This window comes from Rissa tridactyla, chromosome 16, assembly GCF_028500815.1.
Source record: "Rissa tridactyla isolate bRisTri1 chromosome 16, bRisTri1.patW.cur.20221130, whole genome shotgun sequence".
NCBI classification, from domain to species: domain Eukaryota; kingdom Metazoa; phylum Chordata; class Aves; order Charadriiformes; family Laridae; genus Rissa; species Rissa tridactyla.
In genome coordinates this window covers 8,050,270-8,075,631 of record NC_071481.1, presented here as the reverse complement: position 1 = coordinate 8,075,631, position 25,362 = coordinate 8,050,270, and the positions used below count along the sequence as shown (strand labels likewise).

At 49.1% G+C, this 25,362-nt stretch overlaps 1 protein-coding gene and 1 long non-coding RNA gene across 13 annotated transcripts in view; both read left to right on the top strand.

Moving 5' to 3' along the window:
* Positions 1-1,071: 1,071 nt before the first annotated feature.
* LOC128918384 (uncharacterized) lies at positions 1,072-10,222 on the top strand. Of its 9 annotated transcripts, XR_008469530.1 has the most exons (8): positions 1,081-1,269; positions 1,698-2,004; positions 4,536-4,586; positions 5,109-5,220; positions 6,344-7,380; positions 8,070-8,208; positions 8,706-8,744; positions 9,687-10,211. It is a non-coding gene; the product is annotated as an uncharacterized LOC128918384 (long non-coding RNA). The 9 variants fall into 9 exon arrangements; XR_008469528.1 differs by having other exon boundaries at positions 1,072-1,269; positions 8,070-8,744; positions 9,690-10,216; XR_008469527.1 differs by having other exon boundaries at positions 1,072-1,269; positions 8,070-8,744; positions 9,687-10,216.
* Positions 10,223-12,830: 2,608 nt separating this feature from the next.
* Positions 12,831-25,362, top strand: part of SPEN (spen family transcriptional repressor) — a 68,097-nt gene continuing 55,565 nt past the window's right edge. For all 4 annotated transcript variants that reach the window (XM_054222635.1, XM_054222634.1, XM_054222633.1 and 1 more), the window contains exon 1: positions 12,831-13,240. In XM_054222635.1, coding sequence (XP_054078610.1) covers positions 13,158-13,240 — 83 coding nt within the window. In that variant the 5' untranslated portion in view covers positions 12,831-13,157. The remainder of the gene's footprint in view (positions 13,241-25,362) is intronic.

Sequence of the window (25,362 nt, the reverse complement as noted above, 5' to 3'; positions counted from 1 at the left end):
TTAATTGCAACCATATCCCAGCTGGCTTGCTGCAGCGTTGTCCTTCCCCGCAGAGCGTTTGGATCCATTTTCTGTGCTTTCCTGTCTTCTGCATAACCTAAAATCTAACATTTCTTACATAAAAAACGGCCTGATCCTGTTGGCTAAGGGAGAGGGGGGGAAAACCAGCAGGGATTACTCTGGGAGCAGCCCAAGCCCTGAATTTCTCCAGCTTCATTATGAAGCACAGGCAGGATACGTGTATAAAAAAAGCAGTATTTTCCTCATTTTCCCATCTTTCCCTGCAAAACTGAAACACCCAGCCCCACAATTTATTTTTAAAGAAATCAATAAGGCAAGGTGAAATCAACGCAGCCGGTTACGCAAGCGCGTTACCAGGCTGCAAGCGATACACTGGGTTATTTAAAAAAAAAAAACAAAAACCAAAAAACCAAAAACATACACACCAAAAAAACCAAACCCACCCTATTTCTGAAAATAGATGCGCAGCACACGCCTGCAAGTGGGACTTCGACATGTTATATCCCAGTTTTCCTTCATCGTATCAGCAGCAATGACAGCATCCCTCAGCCCGATTTCCCGAAAATTAACAATTTTCGCCCAGCCCTGGCTGCAAACAGTTTAGGTTACATCTTTATTTTGCTGGAGTGTCCATCAGACCCCATAGGTGAAGGGGTTTATTTGAAAAAAAAAAAAAAAAGGATTTCTCGCAGAGGTTATCCCGTTTGTCAAGGCAGCTTATTGACCTCGGTGATTTATCACTGGGAAAAACGCTGGAAGGAGGGGGTGGGGGAATAGCTCCTAAAAATAAATAAATGCCTTAATTCTCTGTGCGGCTAAACTTCCCCTCACAGCCCAAGCCAGGGGAATGTATTTTAATCTCCTTTATCGGACTGCCTCGTCCGCGGCTGAATCTTGCTGAGGCGATCGGCCTCCGCCCGGCGTTTTACCGGCACCGCGTTTTTGTGGAGAAAGAGAAAAATTAAGCAAGAAAAGGGAGGGTATTTGCCCGACTAAAGGGGTTGGAGGAGGAGGCCGGGGGCTGCCCCTCACGGCTCCACAGCGCCGCCTCGCCCGCGCTGCCGCAGGAGCTGCCCCCCCGCCTCCCGCTCCACAAAATGGCCGCCCGGCGGGGCCAGGGCCAGCGGCGCCCAGGCGACAAAATGGCGCCGGGCGGGCAGCGGGGGGAAGGACGGATGATGGGCGGCTGCGGGAGGCCAGCGTGGGCTTCAGCCGTGTCAGGAGCACGGTGGAGGGGCTCCTCCTGATGTGCGTATCCCCTCCAGGCGGGTGGCAAAAGCGCTGCGGGTGAAACCTGACCTTCCCCCCCCCACACCCCCCCCTTTTTTTTTCCCCCCGCCGCTGTGGCAAAAGGGTGCGAAAATGCCCAGAAACGCGCATTTCCACTCGGCCACGGGGGTGGCGGAGGCCTCGGCCTTCCCCCCCGCCGCTTCAGGCGCCATCGCTGCCTCAGGGCTCCCCCCCGGCACCATCGTCCCCTCAGTCCCTTCACGGCACAGCTCGCCGGCGCCGACCCCTGAAATGGTTTGTGTTTTCCTCATGGCGTGGAGATTTTTGGCCCAGAATTGCTCTTTCCACACGCCCCCCCCCCCCCCCTTCATCATCACCGCACGCAACCCGAGGTGGGTAGTTTTATGCCTAATTCTTTCTCTTCCACCGCTTTTTCTCCTTCACAGGGGTTGAAGCCACCACCATTCGTTCTCCTCACGGCATGGAAAATACCCAAACGCGCTTAAAAAAAAAAAAAAAAAGACAAAACACCCGAGGATTGATTTATCTTCAGAGCTGGAGTGGCGCGGGGAAGAAGCCATCACCGCTCGCCTTGCTCCCCACGACAACCTGCCCGCCATTCCGTTAATTAAAAGCATATACTTGGTGCGATCAGAGGTGGCAATACCGTAAAAAAAAAAAAAAAAAAAAAAAAAATCCACCAAAAAATACCCCGTAACATCCAAACGCTCGTTGTTGGAGGCTGCAGCCAAGGTACCATGTATGCTTTGCCTTTTTTTTTTTTTTATAAATGTTGCCTTACCTTTTTTCTGTATGACAGTGTTGTTACAGGCTACCTTATAACATTGCCCCTTCTTTGTTAAAAACCACACGCCTAAAATACTGATCCTTTTTCCTGGAATTACAGTTTTAGGCCCATACAGATGCTCTTTTATTTCTATATATATAGAAATATTTCTATATATTTACTACACATCTTTATATATATATGTATCTCTCTTTGTAGGGACTGCTTACAGAAAATAAAAGAAACCCACACACCTAAAACACTATGATTTAATTATATATAATCACTGCAATTTTGGCCCGAATATATGTTTGATTTTATATATATATATATATATATATGTATTACCTTTGTTTTCCTCCATTGGCTTTCTACTACAATGTATCCTAAAAGCAGGAGAAAAAAAATGCCATAAAAAAAAAAAAGAAAAAAACAAAAAGCAACCCATCTCTTTTTTACAATCCGTGGTGGAAGTTTGTGCCTGAATGTTTTATTTGTTCCACAGAGATGTAGATTTTCCTTGGGAGATTTGGGGAGGATTTTTTTTTTTTTTTTGTTAAATTAAAAGAGGAAAAAAAGACACCCAGAAAAAGAACAATAAAAGAGAACCAAAAAAGAAAAAACAAAAAAGGCACACAAAAATAAACCCCCGTAACTGAAGCTGCAAATGCAATCAAATAGTCCGGATCAGACAATTCATTGCAACAAAAAGAGAGGACAAATTAGTTGAACTGCAATGGCAGGGCTTTGCTGTAGATCCGGGAGGAGGGATCAGCTCCTTTATCCCACCATCGAGCGCTCCAAACACCACCATTTTTTTTTTTTTTTAATTTTTTTTTTTTGTGCTTTGTGTCGGGGCGTTTTTATTTAAAGCCGAGCAGGCTGCAAAACCCCGCTGAGACAGGGCTGCCAATTTTTATATAATTTTTTTTTTTTTCCCCTGCACGCACCCCATCCTTGTGCAATCCTCTCCCTTTTATTATGTGCTCTATTGCGCTCTCTCTTTTCTTTTTTTTCTTTTCTTTTTTTCCCCCCTCCCCTCTGCGGGTATAAAGGTTTCTCTCCTCTCCCCAGCTCGACTGCTTATTCCAGAAGTTTCTACGGGGGAGGGGAGCACCCACTGCGGAGCCTTTGCCGCAGCGCCGGGGAGGAGGAGGAGGAGGATGCAGAGGATGCACCACCTCTCCCTGCCTTTTCCCTGGCTGGCAGCTCTTTTCCAAGCCTCTCCCCCTTGCTAGATTTCCCCATCCTTGAAAAGGATGCTGGGAAGTGTTTGCAAGGGTTTGGTTGTTGTTTTTTTTTATTTTTTTATTTTTTTTTTCCTAAATAAATTAAAAGCAGAGATGTCTCCTGATGGAGATGGATGAGGCTGGGCTCGCAGCAATGGGGTGGCTCGCAATGCCGCAGCCGTAGCGAGGGTACCGATGGCAGAAGTGACCTTTCCCAGGCGATGGGAGGGAGGCTTCCCCCCCCCCGTCCCGACACGCTCCCGCTTGGAATTCATTTTAAATAGCAGGGTTATTATTTTTTTATTTTCTTTCTCCCCTCCCCTTAAAGAACAGCTTGCTCTTTCAGTGATTTCTTTTTTTTTTTTATTTTTTTTCCTTGTAGCCTGTGGGTTGAAGCTTCCTCATGATCGTGGTTTTTTTGGGTTTTTTTTGTGTGTGTGTTTTGAATTGCATTTTAAAATTGCCCAGCTGGAGACAAGTCTTGATTAGAGCTGGAACAATAGCTCCATTTTATTAATAATGGGAAGGATTTACAATCCTACAGCACCTTCCTTGGAAGGCTTTCAAAATCATTTGCAAACAGTCACAAATTTAAGATTTCACAGCCCTTGGCTGTGAGGTGGGTAAGTATTTTAATGGTGCCACCACCAAAAATCACGTCGGTGGCAAATCTCCATTTCTGAGTGCTTAAAAAGATGACAAATTTGTTGGGTTTTAGGGCTGCAAAGCTGGGGGTGGGGGGGAGGTTGGTAAATGGGGCTGGCTAAAAGCTGTAACCTAAATCTGTTCAGTGTTGTGTGTAGATGTAGAGTGTTTTGCTGCGTCCTGGGAACGGGGCTGTTATTTCTCCGCCTGCTCCACGCAGACCCTTCCTTCTTCCTCTTGTGAAGCTGTGGACTTGCCTGCTTGTCAGTAAACATCTGCTTATAGATATTTTTATTTATTTATTTATTTTTTAAATTCATTACCTCTTTGTAGTCCCCAAGTGACCTCCTTTACTGCTGGCTCTGCTGTGGTTTGACCGCAGCTTTGCATTAAAGCAGGTTTGCCAGCGCTAATGTGTCTCCCCGCGAGGCAGAGTGACCTTGCTCGGGGGACTGGGCCCACCGACCTCATGCAGATGCTCCCCTTCGATTACAAAACCCCGCACGTGCCACTTTTTTCCAGCGCACCCCTTCCCCGACCCAGGTAGCACAAGGGGGTGTTGAAATATTATGGGTGAAAGCTGCCTTATGCCTTTTTTTTTTTTTTTTTTTTCCCCATCCCAGGGAAATAGAGAATTGTTTGTGTAACCCCTCTCCACAGCAGATACCTTCTTTGTAAGTATTGTAAACATGCAGGGATCTCAGAGCCGGCTGGGCAGCGGGATCTGGCCTTGCTGAGGAGCGCAGGGCACAGTGCTCTGGTTGTGTGAGCGTGTGTTGTACACGGGCCACAGAAACCCACAACGTTTCTGTGGTTACTTCTGTCTGGATAGCATGAGTTGGTCCCAGGGTTTCCCCTTCCCACCGCTTACTATTTCACAAAAGCAAAGGCGGGTGCTTCTGGAAAAAGCTCTGCCTTGTGGCCTTTAAAAAAAAAAAAAAAGAAAAAAAAAAAAGAAAAACTGCTGTGGATTAGTCATCCTTATTTTTAAAGGAAGCTGTGTTTGCCAGCCCTATCTGTATAACGCATGTGCCTGTGAGATATTAACTATTAGCTGTATTTGCGAGGGCTGGTAATGTGCTCCGGTCGCTGCTCTTTGGAGCGGTGCCACCGAGGCTCCCTGGAACTGCTGCTGGCAGGTGGAAAAAACTGACCGTCCAGCTTTTCATACCCTTCCCTCTATTTTCCTTTTTCAGTGCTGGTATCTCTGCGTTGGCAGGTGTGGAAACGTAGCGACTGTAAGAACAGTAAGTGAGGATAGATGAGCTGTCTTCTGCGGTCACTTCCAACTCCAGAGAAGAAGCCCTGGTGATTTATATTTTTGTCTTGCCTGTGGTAGCTTTTACTCTTAAGCTCCACTGTATCTCGTGAGAAGACTGAGTTTTACCCTTTTGGATGCTAAAAATGTTACCATTTTTAAACCTTGGTGGTTTTTTCCCTTCCAAGTGGTCACTTGGAAGAGCGAGCCGTGCAATTAGAAGAGTGTAACGAAGGACAGCTCCCTCCCCCTTTCCCCTTTCAAAAAAACCCTTCCAGAGTTGTGTGCTCTTGAACTGCTGCATAGGCAGAAAACATACAATGCAGTTGTCAGCATTGTGCTGATGTGTGGCACATTAAAAAAAAAAAATACACACAAAAGGGGTGGGGAGAACGGGAGCCTCCAGGGAGTAAAACTGTGGGGCCCCTTTCCCTACAAGCGAGCAGCCCTACACGCGATAGTATATTACTCCTAATTTTGCTCACACAAAGGGCTAACGTCGGAGGGAGCGTTGCAACGTCCTAAATTGTGTTGGTGAAGATCAGGGTCCCCCTGAACTGTTGTTTGTTTTTTTTTTTTCCTGTGAACGTGCTGCTGTTTTATTACTCGATTCCTCAAAGTCATGCTCGCTCACCGGGAAGAAGGAAAACGCTTCCTTACTGGCTGCAATTTCTTTTGTTGTGTTGCAAAAGGTAATAAAAAGCACCTGGCGCTGGTCTCTCCGAGGTCACACATGACTTCAAGGCGCAGAGCCCCCGCAGTCATTAGTGCGCAAGGAGTGTTAGGTATCGGCGCCTTCTCGTTAGCCTCCCTTAATGAGAATATTGGCAGCGGTGTTGCGTGAATGCCTCTGGCTGACCAGCAGAGAGGCCCTGCCCTGCTAAGCTGGAGCAACACCTGATGAGAAATGCAGTGATTTTGCTGCCAGTGAGGCAGCCTGGTTGCTGATTTGCAGCACAGCTATTGACTTTATGCTTTTCTGGCAAAAATTTAGCGGAGGGTAAGTATGAGGTGTCCTGGCCAGATTTCATACCGTCCTCCCTGCGGTGGAGAGCTGGGGAAAGTTGGTGTGTGGTGTACGTGAAAATTGCCAGTAGCTCCTGTGCCCAAAGCCTTGTCTATACTTGAAATAAACCAGCATGGACAGGGATATTAATTTTCCTCTCTCGTTAGGGATGTGTTGGTTTGGAGATACGCCTCATGCTCATCAGAGGCCTTTGCTGGCACGGAGCTACGGTGGACCAAGAACCTGGCTGTTTGGGATGTTTCCACGTTTTTCAGGTTGGCACACCCCGTGGGACTTGGAATTACTTTTCTTTGGCAGTTCAGGACAAACGAGTGAGAATTACCTGAACTTTTACCACCCTCTGCTCTGGACTGAAGAGTTACTAGAAAGAGCTCCATCCATGAGGTTTCCAAGCTAAACAAAACCTGAATTTCCAGTGCCAAAAAGCAAGCGAGCGATAGAAACCTCCGCTCCTCCTCCGTAAGGGGGGAAACCTGCAGTCTTTCAAGCTTTCCTATTTTCCCGAAGAGTTAAAAAGCTGCATCGGGAGAGCTGCAGAGGTAAAATGAGAGCCAAAACTTGCCCAGAAACTGTTCTCCTGCGCCGGATTGCTGGAGAGGTTTTCGAGCGCAGCAGGTCTCAGCGCACAAGTATTTTTCTTCTGTATTTTTCTCTGAAGTTGAAAGAGCGATAACGGCGCAAACGCACATGCAGTCTGCTCCATTTAAAACACCATCCACTCGCTTCGGTATCAAAATGGTGTTTGGTGAAACAAAAGCTCTGATGGTGGCTGCCTCGGTATTTATTTTGCGCTGTGTGTGCCGATCAATCTGATGGGGAATGTGGGGAAGAGCAGCTCACGGATTTGGACTGTGGGGTTCGCACTAAACCCTTGTCCTGCCAACATCTCCAGTGTAATTTCTGTGATTTTTCCTGGGCATTGCATGTGGGACCTTTATGTAGAAATAATACAACAATTGGGTGTTAAAAACGGCAAAATACAGGATATTGGTGATCAGTCCAGTCCTAGGTGATTTATATCCTTTGCAGGTGTCATGTTTGGGTATCATCGTAGGGGGCTGGCGCTTTTTGGTTTTGCTTGCTTTGTTTTTCCCCTAAAATCAAGTATTTTGCAGCCTGGAAGACCAAAGTCTTCTCTGTCTAGCTGATGAAATGCCCCGTGTTTGGGAAAAACCCGTGCGAGGTGAGCAGGTACAGCTCTTTGGTACGTGGCCGCGCAGAAGTTGAGGGGGCAAGGGGAAGCAGGGCAGAAGTAGCACTTTGGTATTTCTAATTTTGCCCAACAGGCAAAAAAAAAAAAAGAAAAAGGTATTAATTCTAATATATCTGCTATACCGTAAGCCAGAGTAAGCTCTTTTGCAGTCCCGTGAGGGCACACAGTGTTAAGGTGGCATGGTTTAGCAATCACGCTCTGCTCTGCTGCTGAAGAAACGTCTGTTTTTGTGTCGCAAAGTACTTTGGAAACAGAAGTGTGCTTTTTTTTATATATATATATGTATATATATATATATATATATATATATATATATATATACATATACTCAAATGGGTTCAGTGTAAATGGAATTCCAGGGGCTCCGGAGCTGCGGTTACTGTGCTGCGGAAGGTGACTGGTGCTCAGCCGCCGGCTACAGTGGTGGTATTTTGTGGCGGCTCCCATCCCCGGTACTGGGTGGATAAGAACACCACCGTGAAGTCTAGCGGGGAAGAGCGTTAGAAAATAAATTACTAAATACTGGGTTTCAAAATCGTGAAGGGAGTTTTCTGGACAGAGCCATCTCCTTGTGAAGATTTGGAGCACTGACCCTCAAAAAGGGAAGAACCGAAATCAAGAGCTTTATTAATACAAATCCTATGCTTTGTGTTGCTTAGGATCCAGACCCAGGCTTCGTGCTCAAAGCGTTATCAGCGCGTAAGCCGATATCCTCTGTCTTGGCAACAAACGAGCCCAAATATCAAACAGCACCGATTCCTTCTTGGAGAAAATTACCCATTGCATAAAACGTAATGGGTAAGCAATAAAATTAGGCCAGTAATTCAGGCTGGCTTAAAAAAGGAGATAAAAGCCTAGCTGGTAATTTGATATTCAGCTGCCATACTGTCATTTTAATAAATATAGTCAATGAGCAGGAAAGGCACGTAAATACGTTTTATAATGACAAGATGGTGGCTGGAGCTGGCCGGCTCAAACAAAGGAGCGCTCCGAGTGTTTCTGGTGATGTCTGAGGGCTCTTGCCTGGCTGACTGCTGCTTTTCTGTAAAAAGCCAAGCAAGCTGGACGCGTCCTGGACGCTGCTGGGGATAATCACTGCGTGCCACCAGTGTCACCGCTGTGATCCACGCGAGTCCCCAGCTACGTGGCGAGCTGTCATGTCCCCACCTCCAGCTGCGCCGAGCTGCTGCTCAGCCAGAACCAAGTATAGGGAAGTTACGCTCTTAGCAATTAAGAGTTCTGGTTGCTGTCCTTGTTCGGTATCTAATCTTGTGCTTTTTTAAATGTTTGGCCAGCAGTCCCGGCGACACGTGGCAGCGAGCTCCACCGCTTGGGTAAGACGCCGCGTTAAAAATGTCCCAACTTGCCTTTTCGAGCGTTATCCGCTCGCTCCTATTTATTGACGTTTCCTCCTCGAAGTGAGGCCGTTTCTGGCTCTTTGCGTGGACCCCAAGGATGTTTTCCGATTCTCCTGCCCTTTTTTTTCCCCCTCTAAACTGGCGAGCTGCTAACTTTATTAGCTCCATATATGGCAGCACCGTTTTCTCACGCCTTTAATGGCTCTCTTTTGATCTGTCCTGTTCTCGCTTTGCTTTTCTTGACGTGAACGTGGTGTTCAAGCTGAGATGGGTTTATAACCTGCCTCCCTCATTAATAGATGACCTGGCATTTTAATCCTCTCCAAGTGCCGATATGAAACGTCTGAATGTTTTAACTGCGGGGTTGGCCGAGATGCCCGGAGATAGCTGGGTTCCTGGCTACACCCACCGTGCGGACATGAGTAATGTAAATTGCGCCTTGCGGTGCCTCAGCCCCTGCCCTTGCCTGTCCTGAAGGCCGAGGGCCTTCTCTCCTCTTCCTCACCTGTTTGCCCCTTTGGGAAGGGGATGCTTGTCCGTGTCTCGCCCCTGGATGCTCATTGTGTTGTCACCGGGGAGGCTGGCGTGAACGGTGGCAATGATGGCACTGGTTGCTGCCACCTGAGACCGGTCCTTCCTGGAGGTCCCTCTGGCCTGCTGGGAGGAGGGTTGTGCTCGCTCTAGTGTCTCGCCTGGCTCTGTGTTCTTTAAAATCTTCGAACGAGTCAGAGGGATCCAGTTACAGCGGCATCGCCCGAGCACAACTGGGAACAGTTTCCCCCCAAAGCGTAGTAAAAAATATCAGGATGGTCCAGAGCTTCGTTTCGCGTCACTGTCCGGGCTTTGTGCTCCTCTTGCAGCTGGCTTTTCTGTGAACGGAGCCCTTCAAGCGCTCGGTTCAACCGTCTCTTCTGTCAGCAGAGTCTGGTGGCTTTGTTTGCCACCCGCGGATGTCCCTCCTGGCCAGCGTGCCCGCAAGATGGCCGTGTGACAGCAGTGACCCCGCGGGAGGTTTCCTTTGAAGGACCCGGGAGCCAGCGTGGCTTTCTCATGTCCCTTGGAGGTGCCGCCCTGGCAGGGAAGGGAAGAATGGTTGGAAATGCCGTCGCAGCAAATACACTCAATGGGAGAGGGGAGAATTCGGCATGGAAAAGCTGAATCGTGTCCCTTGGAGGTGCCGCCTTGGCAGGGAGGGGGAGAGCGATTGGAAATGCCGTCGCAGCAAACACACTCGATGGGAGAATGTGGCGTGGAAAAGCCGTTGGATGCATGGTGTGGGTTTCTTCCTCTCCGAAATGGGTGTCCGGAGAGGTACAGACGCGTAGCGACCGCTCTTTGGGCTTCTGACCCGTCCAAACAGAGCGCTGAGCCCGTTTCCCCGGAGCAGAAACGTGTTGGCAGTGCGTTTTGTCGTGCGCATGTGGCTCCATGGCATGTGTTAAATAATAGACGGTTTGCGTGCGGAGAGTTGTTGGTTTTCTTTTTTTTTTTTTTTTTTTTTTTTAAATTAATCAGTAGATCTGAGTTTGGCGGAGCAGCATAACGCCCGTCATCGCTGGGGAAACTGAGGCACGGGGCCGCGATGGGATGGGCTGGAGTTGGGGATAAGCCCCGGCTCTGCCGAGGCTCGAGTGCGTCAGAGCTCTGATTAAATCAAGAGATTGGCACGTTCGTTAAGCTCGATAACTTTGCCCAGCCGTCGAGGTGGACTTGGGTGGCGAAGTTGAGCGCCGCTCGCCCCCGACAAATAAGAACGTGGCTTTAATTAATGGAAAAGCGCTGTCAGGAGGCTTCGGCCAAGGGAGATAGGGAAATACCGGTCTGCTCTGTGTGGGGAAAGCAGCTTCAAAAAAAAAAAAAACAAACAAAAAACAAACCAAAAAACCAACAGTGACGGCCCTGGGTGCGTGTTGGGTTTTATCCTGACCTCAAACCGCTCTCGGAATCTCGCAGCGGGAATCGGTCGGGCATTTTCCTTTTCGGGCACAGAAATAGGTGTTTGTGTCCGCGCAGAGGCACGTTTGGGTGGAAAACGAGCCCTTCCAGGTTGAAGAACGTTTAGCTCCGGGTCGCGAGCCGCTTTTCCAGCGGGGACGGGGTGCCAGGCACCAGTCGGTTAAATTCTGCGAGCAGGGGAATATTCGCGACGAGCATTTTTTTTCCACCCCCTTTTAATGAAAAGTGGGTGGGGGCGCAGGGGGCTGCCCCCCCGCCCCGGGGACGGGAGTTTCTCTCACCCCATTCTCAGGATTTTGGGGAAGGATTCTCTGAACCCCCTCCCTGCCCGGGGCTGCTTTCTGAGCCCTTAGGGATGAACACAGCTCCCAGAGATGGGGGGAGAGCCCAGGGCCCCCCCTTTTCGGGGGGGGGGGGGCAGCCAGGACCCCCAACCCAGAGGCTCCCCTGCGCCCCGAGCCACCATCCTGGGTGCCAAATGAAGGGGGCACGGGGTGACAGCGGCACCCGCCTCTCACAGCGCAGCCCCCCCCTTTATTTTTTGCAATGCGCCCCCCCCCAATTTTACAATGTACCCCCTTTAATTTTTGCAACGTAATTCCTTTATTTTTTGCACAGCCCCCCCTCATTTTGCAGTGCAGCCCCCCCTTTATTTTTTGCATAGCCCCCCTTTATTTTTTGCGTAGCCCCCCTTTATTTTTTGCACTGCCCCCCTCATTTTACAGTGCCCCCCCTTTATTTTTTGCATAGTCCTCCCTTTATTTTTGCAATGTGAACCCTTTTTCACATAGCCCCCCCATTTTCTGCAGCGCCCTCCCCTTTATTTTTCACATAGCCCTCCCTTTATTTTAGCAGTGCAGCCCCCCTTTATTTTTTTTCATAGCCCCCCCGTTTTTGGCAGTGCCCCCTCCTCTTTGCACAGCCCCCCCTTTATTTTTTGCACAGCCCCCCCTCATTTTGCAATGCCCCCCTTTATTTTTCGCATAGCCCCCCATTTTTTGCAGTGCCCCCTCCTTTATTTTTCACATAGCCCCCCCCTTATTTTTTGCAATGAAACTCCTTTTTCGCATAGCAACTTTAATTTTTGCACAGCCCCCCCGTTTTTTGCAATGCAGCCCCCCCCCTTTATATTTTGCAACGTAATTCCTTTATTTTTTGCGATGCCCCCCTCCTTTATTTTTGGCACAGCCCCCATTTTTAGAAAGCCCCCCCTTTATTTTTTGTGACAAAGCCCCTTTATTTTTCACATAAACCCCTTTGTTTTTCACATCACACCTTTTATTTTTCGCACGGCCCCCCCTCGTTTAGCAGTGCCCCCACTTTATTTTTTGCACAGCCCCCCCAATTTTGCAGCGCATCCCTTTTTCTTGCAGCGCAGCCCCCCCTTATTTTTTACAACGTAATTCCTTCATTTTTTGCAACGTCCCCCTCCTTTTTCGCACAGCCCCCCATTATTTTTTACAATGCCCCCCCCCTTTATTTTTGCAATGTAACCCCTTTATTTTTCGCACGGGCCCCCCGATCTTTTGCAGTGCCCCCCCCCCCTTTATTTTTCGCGCGGCCCTTTATTTTGCGGTGAAAACCCCTTTTAATTTTTCGCGGAAACCCCCAGTTTTCGCATCGCACCTTTTCGCACAGCCCCCCCCCGCCCACTTTTCAGTGCCCCCCCCCCCTTGATTTTCCCACAGCCCCCACCCCCTCATTTTCGCAGCGCCCCCCGTTACTCTCCCCCCTCCCCCGTTATTCCCGCACCCCCCCCGTTCCCTTTGCCGTTGCGCCCCCCCTTCAGCGCCTCGCGCAGGCGCACCCCCCCCCCCCCCGCCGCCTCCGTCCCCGCGCGGGATCGGGGCGTTGCGCGCCCGCGCTCCGCCCCCGCCGCCGGCCCTGGCGGCGCGCGCCCCGGGGCGCAGTGCGCCTGCGCGGGGGCCCCCGTGTGGCGCTGCGCGGGGCCGGGGAGGGGAGGGGGGGGGGGAAGAGCGAGCGGAGCCGGCAGAGGAGCGGGAGCGCGGACGGGGGGGGGGGGGGAAGGAGGAGGAGGAGGAGGAGGAGGAGGCGGGAGGGGGGCGCCGGCTGCCGCTGACGGAGGAGGAGGAGGAGGAGGAAGGAGCGAAGGAGCCAGGGCGGCGGCGGCGGGGGGAGGCAGGGAGGAAGAAAAGCGGCGGCGGAGGGGGAGCCCGCCGCCCGCCAGCCGGCCCGCCAGCCAGGGGGCCCCCCCGCAGGGGATGGTGTCGTCCGCCGCCGCCGCGGGGGGAGGCAGCCGGCGGCGCTGAGGGCGGCAGGGCCCCGCGGCGGAAGAGGCGGAGGGCGGCCAGGAGGAGGCGGAGGAGGAGGCGGCGGCGGGCGGCGAGCGGCGGCCGGCAGCGCTGCGCGGGGGGAGGCGGCGGCGGCCGGGAGCCGGAGCAGGGGCGGCGGGCTCGCCCCGCGCCGCGCAGCATGGTGCGGGAAACCAGGCACCTCTGGGTGGGCAACTTGCCGGAGAACGTGCGTGAGGAGAAGATCATCGAGCACTTCAAGCGGTGAGTGGGGAGAGGGAGGCGGCGGCGGGCGGGGAGCGAGGGGGGGGGGGATCCGCCGGTCCTTCCCGCGCCTTCGGGCCGCGCTCCCCACCCTGCCCCCCGGGAGGCCCTTTCCGCACCCCCCCTTCCCTCCGCGTGAGGAAAACAAGGGGCAAAAAGCTATAAAAACCGGAGAAAATGGAGGGGAGGAATGCGGGGCACCGCGGCCTGTGGAGAAGAGGAGGAAAACAAAATCGCTGTAAATAAGCCCCGCGCCATGGCGAGGATGGGCCGCGGAGGCCGGCGGCGTGGACGGACCTGCCGGAGCTGAGGGAAATATAACGACAATAACAGTAATAACGACGGGAACGACAACAACCGGCTGAAAATAAAGCACGAAGAGACGGAGGAGCGGCGTGTCGGAGCTCGGCGCTGCACCCAGGAGGGGATTCCACGCCGCGGGGGTGCGCGGAGCCAGCCGTGAGCCTGGCCATCTTGCTTCTCCTTCGCTTTTAATTTAAATCGCTCAACGTTTGGAGATGTATTTTTTTTTTTTTTTGGTAATTTTTTTTACCCCCGTTTTACTCTGTTTTCCTCCGTCTGGAGCTACCCCGGCCCTGAGGATGCTGCGTTCCACCCCCCCCCCCCCCACCCCGAGGTGCAGCGAACGGTGGGAACCGAAGCGCCCGCAGCCGCGAGAACGTGACTTAAAAAAAAAATATAAATATATATATATTAAAAGAAAAGTCACACAAACCCACGAAGAAAATGCCGGATCCCTCCACGCGGGAAGCGCTTTCTGGACTCGTGATTGGGGTTGTGTTGTTTTTTTGGGTTTTGGTTTTTTTTTTTTCCTCCCTTTTTTGTCGTTGCATAAATTAATCCCGCTCATAAGGAAGTAGTGGCTGTTTGCATGGTTGTATTTTTTTTTTTTTTTTTTCCTCCTCCCTCCGTCTCTTCGAGGGAGGAGGAGGAGGAGGTTTCCCCCCCACCCCCAGCTCAGCAACACCTTTTTCCTCGGGAAATACACGAAGTTCACACCCGGCACCCTGCGCTGGGGCCTTTTTTTTTTTTTTTTTTTTTTTTTTTAAATTATTTTTAGGGAAAAAAGAAGGTGATGAGCCCAAGGTGGCTGCTCAGCTCGCGGTTGTTTTTAACATATACACACGCACACCCACCCCCCCCCCCCCACCCCAAAAAAAAAAAAAGGGATTTTGAAGCTTCCTTTAATCTTCTGCGTTGGAAAAATGACGGAGCGTCCTTAATAATGAGTCACCATGGGAAAAATAGATGAGGTGACACCGAGGGGGGGGGGGGAGGAAGGTCCCCGCCGCTGGCGGGGGGGGCAGCCTGTCTCTAAAATAGCGACAGGGCCCCGGTTGGGGCTGGGGGGACCCCTGGGGTCACCCCGGGGTGCGGGGGGGCGGCCCCCGGGGGTCTCCTCCCTTCCCCCGGCCTGGGGGGCAGAGGCAGCAAAGCCCCATCTCTGCACTGTCGGTGCACAGAAATTGCCCTATTTTAATGGAGTTTTTAATGGAGTTCCACCTTTTTTTATTCCCCCCTCCGAGCCCAGAGTCGCCGCTTGGTCCCTGCTGGGATGGGGGCTCTGCCTTCGAGGTGGTTTGGCTTGGCCGTCAGTCCAGGTTACGTGACCCGGCGTTGTACAAAGGCAGGCGTTTTGGGGAAAAAAAACCCCACTCTGGGGTCGGTTGTTTAATTCCGAGCTTGGCTTGCTGAAGGAACAGGCGCCCAGAAGTGGAAATTTGACATTCCTGGGTCTTATTTTGTCCAGTCCTCCTCCTTTTGTAAGATGTATTAAAGCAGGGAAAAAGTTGCTATGGTACTGTTGCTTGGAGATGGATGGGAAAAAATGGCAGGCGCTGAATTGTTAATTACCTTTTTTCTTTTTTTTTTTTTTTTTTGCTTGTTTTTACCTTCCTGAGTTTCAGTCGGAGGTTTGGGAAGGAGATTTGCAGCCAGGCAAAACCCCCCTCATTCCTATAATTTCCCGCTGGCTTTCAAAACCTGATTTTTAACTGGGATTTGCGCATTTCGGTAGAGGTTGATCAAGTTAACGCCGTTAAAATACGTTTGGCTGTGGGTGCAAGTACCAATGGATGGGGGGAAATGACACGCTGCCTCCGCAGCTCTCTTTTTGGGGGGTGTAAACACCTAAATATTGGTGTAATATACGTCGAGGCGGGTTTGGGGTGGGATGTATAGGTGCTGTAGGTGGACAATGGAGCGAGGCTGCCTTTGTATGCTGGTGCTCGCCTGGGGGAAGGGACACACTCCACCAGGATGGCATGGTGGGATGTGGGTATATCCGTGGGGAAGGCGGCGGCGAGGTGGGATCCGGAAGGTTCCCTCCTTGGAAAAGACCGGTTTAGTTTGGAGAGAAAGTCTTTTCAGATGGAGCTGGGCTTGGCGAAACCCAGTTCCCACCCATCCCCCAGCCTGAGAAGAGGCTGAGCCACGGCGGCAGGGGCAAGAATTTGGGGAAATACAGCTTAAAAATCTCAGCTCGGGGGGCTGGGGAGTGGTGTCACCCCTAAAGCTTCCCTGCGACCCCCCAGAGTGTTTGTTTTTCCACTGGGCTTAGGAAAGACTGTCATTTCCATGTTAAAGCCTATATGCAAGCGGTCTTGCTGTTGCACGGCCTCTGCTAGGGGCAAGTTTGAGAAACGCGACCATTTTGTTTCTAAAGAAGCCAAAATTCAAGGAAGGCTCCTAAAACTTAAACCCCAGCAGCCGCATTCAGCGTGAGGGGTTTGCTGCTTTCCTCCTCCCCCTGCAATTAACCGCTCGCTGTGGGAACCTTGCTCGGGTTTGCAGCCTCAAGTAATTCTTCCAAGGAAGGAATTAAGATGAAAGAGGCCTTTTGCAGAAACTGTATTTTTTTTTTTTTTTTTTGCAAAACGCTCTCGATAATCTTTTGTTTAGTGTGAATTGAAATAACGCGCTCTGCTTAGGAATTCTCTTCTCGAATGAGAAAATTTTGAAGCTGGTCTCAAGAAGCGCTGGCTTATGGGTTATTTTTTTCCTTAAAAGCCCTTTTTGAAAATCTATTGTCTTGATATGAAAGGGGATTGCAAAAGAATGGTTTTCTTTGCGTTTTAACGAGTTGAAATTGTTAGGGGCTTTCTGTTTTGTACCCAGATACTCCCTTTTTAAAAACTTCTTCCTAACGTGCTGTATTTTCTTTCGCCTGAGTTATTAAGGCATTCGGGAATAGGAAAGCCGTGGGTGCCAGGATGGGAGGCCCGCTGTTAGGATGGAACGAGCAGGGAATCTGTGTCGGGATGCGGGAGACGAGGGCTCGGCGCACGGGGAAGCGGCGGTAGCAATCGTTTGGGTTCACCTAATTAATGCTGTCTTGACTAGCAGGAAAAAAAAAAAGTCATTCACCATCATTGAAACAGATGCTCGGCAGCTTGCAGAACAAGGCGACTAAATATAGTAACAGTTGTCCCCAGCACAAGTGCTGCCTTTCCATATTCCCCCCCCCCGCCCCGTGTTTTCTTCCAGTTATCTGAAAGAACATGGCTTTGTCCCTTTATTGGTGTTTTAAAGGGCAAAGAGGAGTAAAAGCCTCTTAATTATGAACCATGTGACTTTGGTATGCCATCTCCTCTTCTGTGAGGGAATTAAGACCTTCAGAGAGGCAACTGAGTCGGGGAGAAGCTCTGGATTTCAGGAAAGAAACGTGCTCCTTTAGAAATAAGTTGCAGATCGGAGCAGTCTTGGAGAAGACAAACAACTGTTAAGTTTTCCTTTGGGAAAACGTGCTTTTCTGGCTTTACCTTGTCGTGATTTCTATTTTGAGGAGGTAGATAGGATATCTTCTGGAGAAGCGGTTTGCATTTTAAACACGACTGCTCTGAGGAGTTGCTCTGCAAAAAAAACTGGCATAAGGGCGACCGCGTGTTTGTTTTCAATAACTTCTAGAAAACATTTGGTCAGTTTACAAGAAAATGTTTCGTCTTGATGGCTGGGAGTGTAAATTCAGCCTGGGAACACAAAATCCCCGTGCTTTCTGCTCCGTACGTCACCACAGTGGACTGGGGTGGAGTAGAGGGATTTTGGTCAGCTCTTGCAGAGGTTGTGAGCGGGGCAGAGCGGTGCTTTGAGCCCCGAGAAGAACAACCTCGGTGCCTATTTAGGATCCTGCCTGTCAGTACCTTTCATGGGGCCTTTTTCCCCACGTCTGGCACCAGTGGGTCTTGCAGTGCCTTGCGCGGGAACAGGCTTGAGTTAGAAGAAATAGTGCTCCGATTTTTGTAGTTAAACTCTCAAATTTGTTCCCAGGCTTTTATTGCTTATAATAGTTCTTGGATATGACTTAGGATGCAAACGCATGGATGGTTTTACTGGATCGGCTTTGCCTATAGAGATCTCAATCCAGATGTATTTTTATTTTAGGAAAATACAGAAGTAAGGCTACAGAATGAACTGTTCCTGTTTTCTTTCTTGATTCGTATCATTTCTAGGTGATGGCATCTTCATGGGTTAGGTACTAGCCTTTTAGGTTCAGAGCCTTTGAAGAGAGCGGAAAGGTAAAGTTTATGCCCGTGCTTTGCTGAAGCAATGTCTAGAGTATTGGGCAGTATCAGGACTTGTTTGTGCCGTGTTTTACAACTATCTGTCCCCAGTAAGGTAATCTTAGTTTCACAGAATATAAAACCCAAGGAGATGATGGGAGGACATTTGGCTGGGGGATTAGGGCAAGGGGATTAAATAAATTGCCCAGAATGAGAAGGGAAATAAAGGTGTGGAAGACACGAGGCGAATCCTGCCTCCTTGAGTCTCGGACACTTCCTAGCGAAAGTTGGCCTTGCCCTGGGTGTAGGTTCATCAGTCGGGAGGCTGACTGGGGGGATGGTGGTGCTGGTTCTGGAGATGGCTCGCGTCTTTGTTTTTGGCTAAATCTCCTCTAATAATTCTATTCCTAACACTGGTTCGCTGAGCGCTGTAAAGCAGCCCAGGTACGAGCTCCGCGGTGTGCCGGGGTGTTACCAAGCAGTGTGTGTCTGCAGCCACCTACGTCTTCCCCCAGACTGAGTCAGGCGGAGGATGGCTCCCAACCGCTTAAGATTCACAAATCCTCCGGCTGCTCCGGGTTCTGCTCTTTGCATGCGCTTGAGGTGGCAGCTTGTTGACGCCACGCTGGCCGAGGAAATGCCTATATAATTATTTCAAAGAAACTTAATGAAAAGCCGCGAGAGCGTAGAAGTGGACTAAGCTTCTATTAAGTGTTTTTATACGCTGAGTCGTGTTAGAAAGATAAGTTGATGTCACTTGGTTACAAAATTCTGTCATCTGCTGAGCCTTTCCGGCATTGTTTCTTCTCTGAAGTTTCTTCAAAGGTCCTGGCTGTGTTTATTTGAGATTTGATGAGAGCAGCTTCTGTTGTCAGCTGAGCTGCTCCAAAGTGACGTTGGCTTTTGGTGTTTCTTGTCCTTGCTCTAAATTCCTTTGGTACAATGGCAAAGGAATGCTAGAGCCCTTTCTTGCAGACTGCAAGAAAGCAGACTCGCGTGTTGAGAACTTACCAGTCCTTGTGAGGCTTACGGAGGTGTTAAATCCATTCATCGAGTTAGAACAGGGGACGAGAAAAGACTTCTGTTTGTTTTGTGGTAGCCTTGTTGGCTGTTTTTTTTTTTCCTCCCTTCTTGCTTTTCATAGGACAGAAAGTCATGCCAAGTTGTCCGGCAAATGACCTTATTGCAGTCTTAAGGTGTGTCCAAAATTAGGTCCTTGTCTTCGCTGAGGGTGAAGAGGCGCTAGCTGGCTTTTCATAAAAAAGGAAGTAAATCTCCCGATGAGAAGAGGGCAGGTTGCAGATTTTGGACGAGTTGGTGAGTCAGGGTGAACCTGGGGCTCCTCAGGAGTTTTGTTTTCATGAGCCAATGTGTCGCAACTGCGGGCTGTTGCGGTGGTGTCACGCTGTTGTCAGCCTGTGAAGAAGAGGAGGAGATGCCTTCTGCGCATGAAGACACACCTGAGAAATAATAAATACCAAAACAAACTCTTCTGAAGATGTTTGGGAAGGGGTAAAACTGAGGGTCACCCCTCTCAGCTGGTTTTAGACTACTGAAGGTTTCGGGAGAGTTGCTGGCAACAAGGGTGTAAGTTGTTAAGCTGTTAGTGGGGTGGATATGTTCTGGTTTTGGTAGCTACCAAAAATAAGCCCTTGTGAGATATTTTGCTTGTGTTTTTTATTAAGCTTCGTGAACTTGCTGAGGTCTGAGAACGCCCTGAAACCAAAGACTGCAAAGGGCAAACATTCCTAAACAATGAACCGAGGAATAAACTAGAAAATATGATTACTCTCCATAATAAGATTTTGAGTTGAGCTGCATCTTCGGCATGCCGATTTAGAAATCTCGTGGGAGGAATATGAGCCTGAAGATGGAAATTCACAGTGTACAACCAGCCCTGCGCCTTACCTTTGCATGGCTCTTTGTAGTGTTCTGAAGGCTATTTGAACAGTCCATGAAAATCAGACAAAAGCTGCTTTTTCGCGTTGCCCGAGCTAACAAGTCAGTAGTGTTTCCCACCTTGTACAGGCTGGGGTAGCGCGGGAGGTTTTGCCTGGTGAGTAATGGCAGCTCTGGTCTCCTCCAGCCTGAAGAAACGTCTCCAATGCTGTTCTGCAGTAATATATTAAGACGCGATGACGACTTCTGTAGGATGAATAAAACGCAGCGACTGCTTTGGTTTCTACATTTCCATAGTTATTGTTTAACCTACTAACGCTGTGTAATCGTCCCGTGCAATCTCTAAAATCCTGCAGTGTGAAGATAACATCCTTTAATAACAGAATAAACATTGTTACAGGGTTTTCATAAATATACCAGGATGTGTTCCAGAGCCTGCTGCAGTCCGGTCTGTTAACAGGATAGGTTGAGTATGAAGGCAGTCTCTCTGAATTCGGTTGAAACAACGTCCTTCTCGTTTTTTGGTAGTGTATCCTGTAGCATTGCGTGTGGCTGGCTCTCTGCTATCGTTTGTCTATTCATGCCTTGTCCGAGGTCCAAACGTTCATGGTGAGTTGGGTGAGAGTGCAGCACGATTCGGATGTGAAAGGAACATCAATTTTCCGCTCAGACAATCTAATCGTGGGAGAAGAGCAGCAGTCTGTCTTAATGACCAGTTTCTGTTTAAAGACCCAGGCATCTTCTAAGAACAAAAGGGAGCTTTTTTTGCTTCCTTTCTCTTCCCCTTTTTAATCAAGCTTAGCAACTTAAAATTGAAAGCACTTTTTTTTTTTTTTTAAAGCATGCTTAGATCTGAAGCACGGGCTTCCAAATCCGATCAAAGTGCCCTGAACGTGCTCTCATCTCGCCACTGAAAAGCCAGATAAGTCCAAACATCTCTGGAAGGAGCGTGAATAGAGGATATGTGCCGCTGTCTGTTGGATACCAATGGCTCTCTGCAGATGGAGATGGTGCTACCTTGTGTGCGTGTTCCTCTTGGATAGCCCTCTACCCAAATACAAGAGCTTGCGTGTCTTTTGTGGTGGGAAATCAGAGCTGGGCTCAAACCAAGTTCTTGTCACGAAGGTGATCAGGTACCGAATGAAGGCTGGGTTTGAAAAGATCTTTTACCTCAATAAAAAGACTACTGCCAGATTGTGATTTTTTTTTTTTTTTTTTTTTTTTTTTTTCCCCAGCAAGCGGTGAATCATCTTCAGTTTTTCTCCAGGTACAAAACTGAGCCGGTTGTGTTTGCTGGTGTTGGGATTTGTTAAGAGTAACTTAATGTCCCTGTCGCAGGTTGCCCCAACTGCACTGTACGTGTCTTTGGTGAGATGCTCCCGCTTCCGCGCAGCACAAAGCACCGAGCTGTGGTCCATCTGCTCTTGCCGCTGGTGTGAATACCTCCCGTCCTCATTAGTAGTGACGGCTGCCAAAAAGCGCATAGAGGCTTATTTAAATGTTCCCTCTTTGGGCTCTCTGTGGCAGCTGTGGGTGACCTGTAATAGTTAATCGAGCAAAATAAGAAAAATAAATTGCCAAGTTGTATGTTTAAAGTAGTTGTCTTTGGAGGAAAAAAAAGTCTTCCGGCCTCATTAGCATCCTAACTGTGAGGAGAATAAAAGCTCAGGATGGACAAGTATCTCCCTTGTATACGTAATCAACATCTGATTTAATTTCAGGGGATCTGTGCGTGTATGTGTGAGACACTGCTCTTGGGAAGGCAGCTAAATATGCATCTAGACAGCTAACGATCTGCACAGTAACCTCATTGTAATCAAAGTCTAAATAAACCTTTGGTCTTTTTCTTACCTCTAAAGCAGCTGGTTGGAAGCATCAGTAGCAGAGAAGCTTTGCTACATTTAAAAAATGAGAATGTTTTCAGCGCTGATGTTGTAGATGATGTGCTGGTTGCAGGCACAGCGAGATAGCCCTTTTTTTGGCAGCAGCAGAGCTCAGGAAGCATCTCTTCCTCTACAGCCATTCAGAGATTACAGTCCCTCGGTTGTGCTGGCAGTTTGCGCTCTTGCTTAGCTCATCTCAGACTAATTTTTGAAAACAAGCATTTAAAGGTGAAGCTGCACACCGAAACGGCATAAAATTAGAAAGGAGCTTTTCTGGCAGTTATGGTGATGTGCCCGGTTGTGTTGGGGATGGGATGGTGTATCAGGAGGAGCCCTGTAGCTCTGGTAGCACCCCTGTATCTGGAAAGGAGGGTCTGCTGAATTCTTTGGTATGGTGAGGCCTCCTTTAGGTCAGCTCGTAAAACCGGGGTGAGAAACCTCACCTGGCAGCACGACGAAATTCAAGCTAGTCCGTTTTCATCTTGGCTTTGCAAAACCTTGACTTGGAGTTGCATCAGAAGAAAAGCCATTAAAATCTGGCTGGCTAAGGAGCTCGGTGGTGGAAAGTTTTGAGCTCTCGCCTATGGAGAAAGCGCCTAGAGCGCAGGTAGTCACTGCAGACACAACACCTGAGCGTGTGCCTGGCTCTCACCGGGCGCTCCTCGGCAGGGAGGATGAGTTTCCTTGGGCTGACACCTGGCTCACGCCGAGCCTTGCGCTGCCAGTTGGTTTAGTCACAGGAACAAGCACTTTCTCCAAGGTGATGGTAGCAGTGAGTCACGAACCAACAAAATAACATTTGCACATCTGTGTTTGGGTGAGTGGCTGGTGCGGCAGTGCGGGAGCGGCTGGCCAGCTGAAGTACAGGGCTTTGTGGAGGAGGCTGGGAACTGACTCCTTTTTCAGTGTGACGGGACTGTTTTTTTTCCTCCCCCTTTTAGGAGTAGGTGAGCTTTTGGGGTTGTGACTTGGATGTGGCCACGAGTCCTTGGATCCAAAATGAATTCCAAGTTGTCGAACCCATTGGCTGAACTGAAGCCGGTCACTCGTTCAAACCGAGTTGTGGTTCAAGGGAAGAGCAATCCAGTCACTTGGGATGGTCTGAGACTGCAGGTGGACAAACTCTGTTTTCTTCTGAAATACCATTTTCTGGAAAACGTGCAGAACCTTGGAGGCTACGAAGTTTGTGTTTGAGTAGAGAAGTATGAACCAGTGAGCACCAAGACTTAGAAAGCCTTAAGACGATACGTATTTAAAGTACTCTGCAGCATGGCAGGGAGACCGTAATGTTATGACTCTGCGTTTTCCTCCATCTGCTGCCGAATACATGCAAAGCAGGGCTTGGAGAAGCAAAACTGAGATGGGGAATTACCAATGGTAAAACTTGATTAATCAAGAGATTCCCCTAGAGTTGCGATGCAGCGTGTTCTTAAAACTGAATCCAAACAAATCCTAAAATTGGTCACACAAAAGAACAGGCTTGAGCAATTCCAGTGCAGAAAGCATTTAATGTAGCCTATTGCCACCGGTATTTGTGAAGCAAATCTGCAGATTATGCTTTAAGCTGAAAGAAAAAATGCCCCGGAGATGGAATTCAGCGGCTGTGTGTCTAGCATGTAGTAACGTGATACCGCACATCTGCGTAGGTTGGAGGATAAAGAATGGCAGGACTTGATACAACACAGCCGAACATGCAGAGTTTCTTCCAATTTTTGTAACCTCTTCAGGCTTCTAGAAATAGTCGTGTTTATTCTCATCTGCTTGGAGAGCAAGATTGATGTCGTCTTGCCATGCGTAATATCTTCCCTAATCAATTTTGAACCCGTTAGCCAGTTTCAGCTGTACTTCGGGGCGAAGGGGGTACTCGCAGTCTCAGAGATGCGACGTTCTTTTGAGTTTCATGAAAACAAGCGGTTTTAATAGAGGAGAGAGACCTGATTAGTGGCCCCATGGAGAGAAAAGCTGCAGCGAGAGTGCAGCCCTTATTAGACATTAAAGAATCCACATGGGAGAGAGGTGTTCCCGACCGTGGGAAAAGCTGCAGTGGGAACCGGCAGTTATTGGACGCCAGAGAATTCGACCTCAAGACATGCATCCATAAGAAATGAGTCTTCATTATTTCTGCTCACAAAGCCACTTTGATTTCTTTTTTTTTTTTTTTTTTTTTTTAATAACATATATACCAGTAAGTCCTGCTACGGATGCTTGCGTGCTTCTCCTTAATTGTACAGAAGTGACAACTAGGAAAAGTTCCTTAATAACAGAGCTGCTGCCTCTTCTCGGGCTGGCAGAGTGGCCGTGCGAACGAGAAACTTGTGTTGTTCAGCTGCATTTACGCAGCTTTAACTCGTTAATTTTGCATTAAGCCCTTCATTACAGTTGGGTTAAGATTTGCCTGCTGCCGGCGGACGGTCTGATGCAACGCTGGGTTGGCCTGACGTCGCAGGCAGCGGAACTGCTGACTCGGGCGAGGATGTTCAGTGCAGCCCAGCTACACGGTGCTGAGGACGAGCTGGGGCTGGTTTTCATTCATACGGCTTCGTGTAATCCCGGTGCCCAAAGCACGGATCCGTCTCCCCCCTCTGTCACTGCCATGGGTTTGAAACGTTGCTAGGACTCCTTCTGAACGCCGTTTCATGTTGTGGGGGTGTTGCAGACTTACATCTCAAGGAACGGGTGTATCTTAACGTTCAAGTTTCACCTGATGCGTACACGCTAGAACAGCTTATCTGTGGCAAAATGTTTTCATGGGAGGTTGCAGAAAAATTTCCTGGTATGTTGATTATTGGAAGAAATAGTTGCTACTGACAGTAGCAGCCACGAATAAACGCTTTTAAATATTCTGTTTCTTCTCTCTCTGGTGGTACATAATAATTTCATTTGTATATTAATACCTCAGCAGTATGCAAATGGTGACTTTGCAATAAAGACATAAATAAAATGTCTTAATTAGGAATCAGTCTTACTTTGTATCTTAAAATGGAGCTGTAAAGCGAGAAGCGAGCGCTTATTTCAGCACGGAGTTATCTACGGGACTGTCTGAGACGTCGAGCGTGTTGCTCTTAAATAATAGAGGTATCAGAAGTATCAGTGAATGTGCCTATGCTAGCTTTTTAATTTCCTACTTTGTCATCTCTTAGGGAGGGATTACGAGCGTAGACAAAGCCCTGGCTGTTTTCGGTGCGTGGCAGGAACACGTGCTGTATCTCATTAACAAAACCCCCGTTGGTAGTCGGAGGTGGGAGATTTCCTGCCGAGTGCTGCTGGGGGCTAAAGGGAGCTGCGGAGTCCAAGAGTGGTCTGGGTTGGAGTTCGTTTGGGCGGTGGGGCAGGAGGGGAGAGTGAGGAGCGTCGTGTTGAGGTTTCGCCCTGGCCATGCAAGTGGTCCGTAACTTGGTTGATGGTTTCTGCTCCTGAATTTTGAGGTTTCCCTGAAGATCTTTATTGCCAGGGGGAGAGCTGCAGGGAATGCCCTGAAGAACGTTGTTTTTCTCCCCCCAAAGGTCGCAGAGCCAATAAAGATCACTCTAAACAGGTTTTAAAGCATCTCAGATTGCAATCTGGAAAATTATGGGAGCTCGGTAATTAGGGCATGTTTCTGAATCATTGCTGTCACAAGGTCTGTTCTCGGTATGGCTTGAAAACCAGCACTCCTTGTGATACGAGGAGCTCTCGTTTTGCCTGGCTTTGGGAAAGTGAAGGTTTTCAAAGCCTTACATCGTGTGAATTTACCGCCTGCTGATGAGTTTTCCTACTCACGATCATCCAGAACGCTGTCCTGGCCGCTCACAGTTGCTTATCGTTAAAAACAGCGATTTTG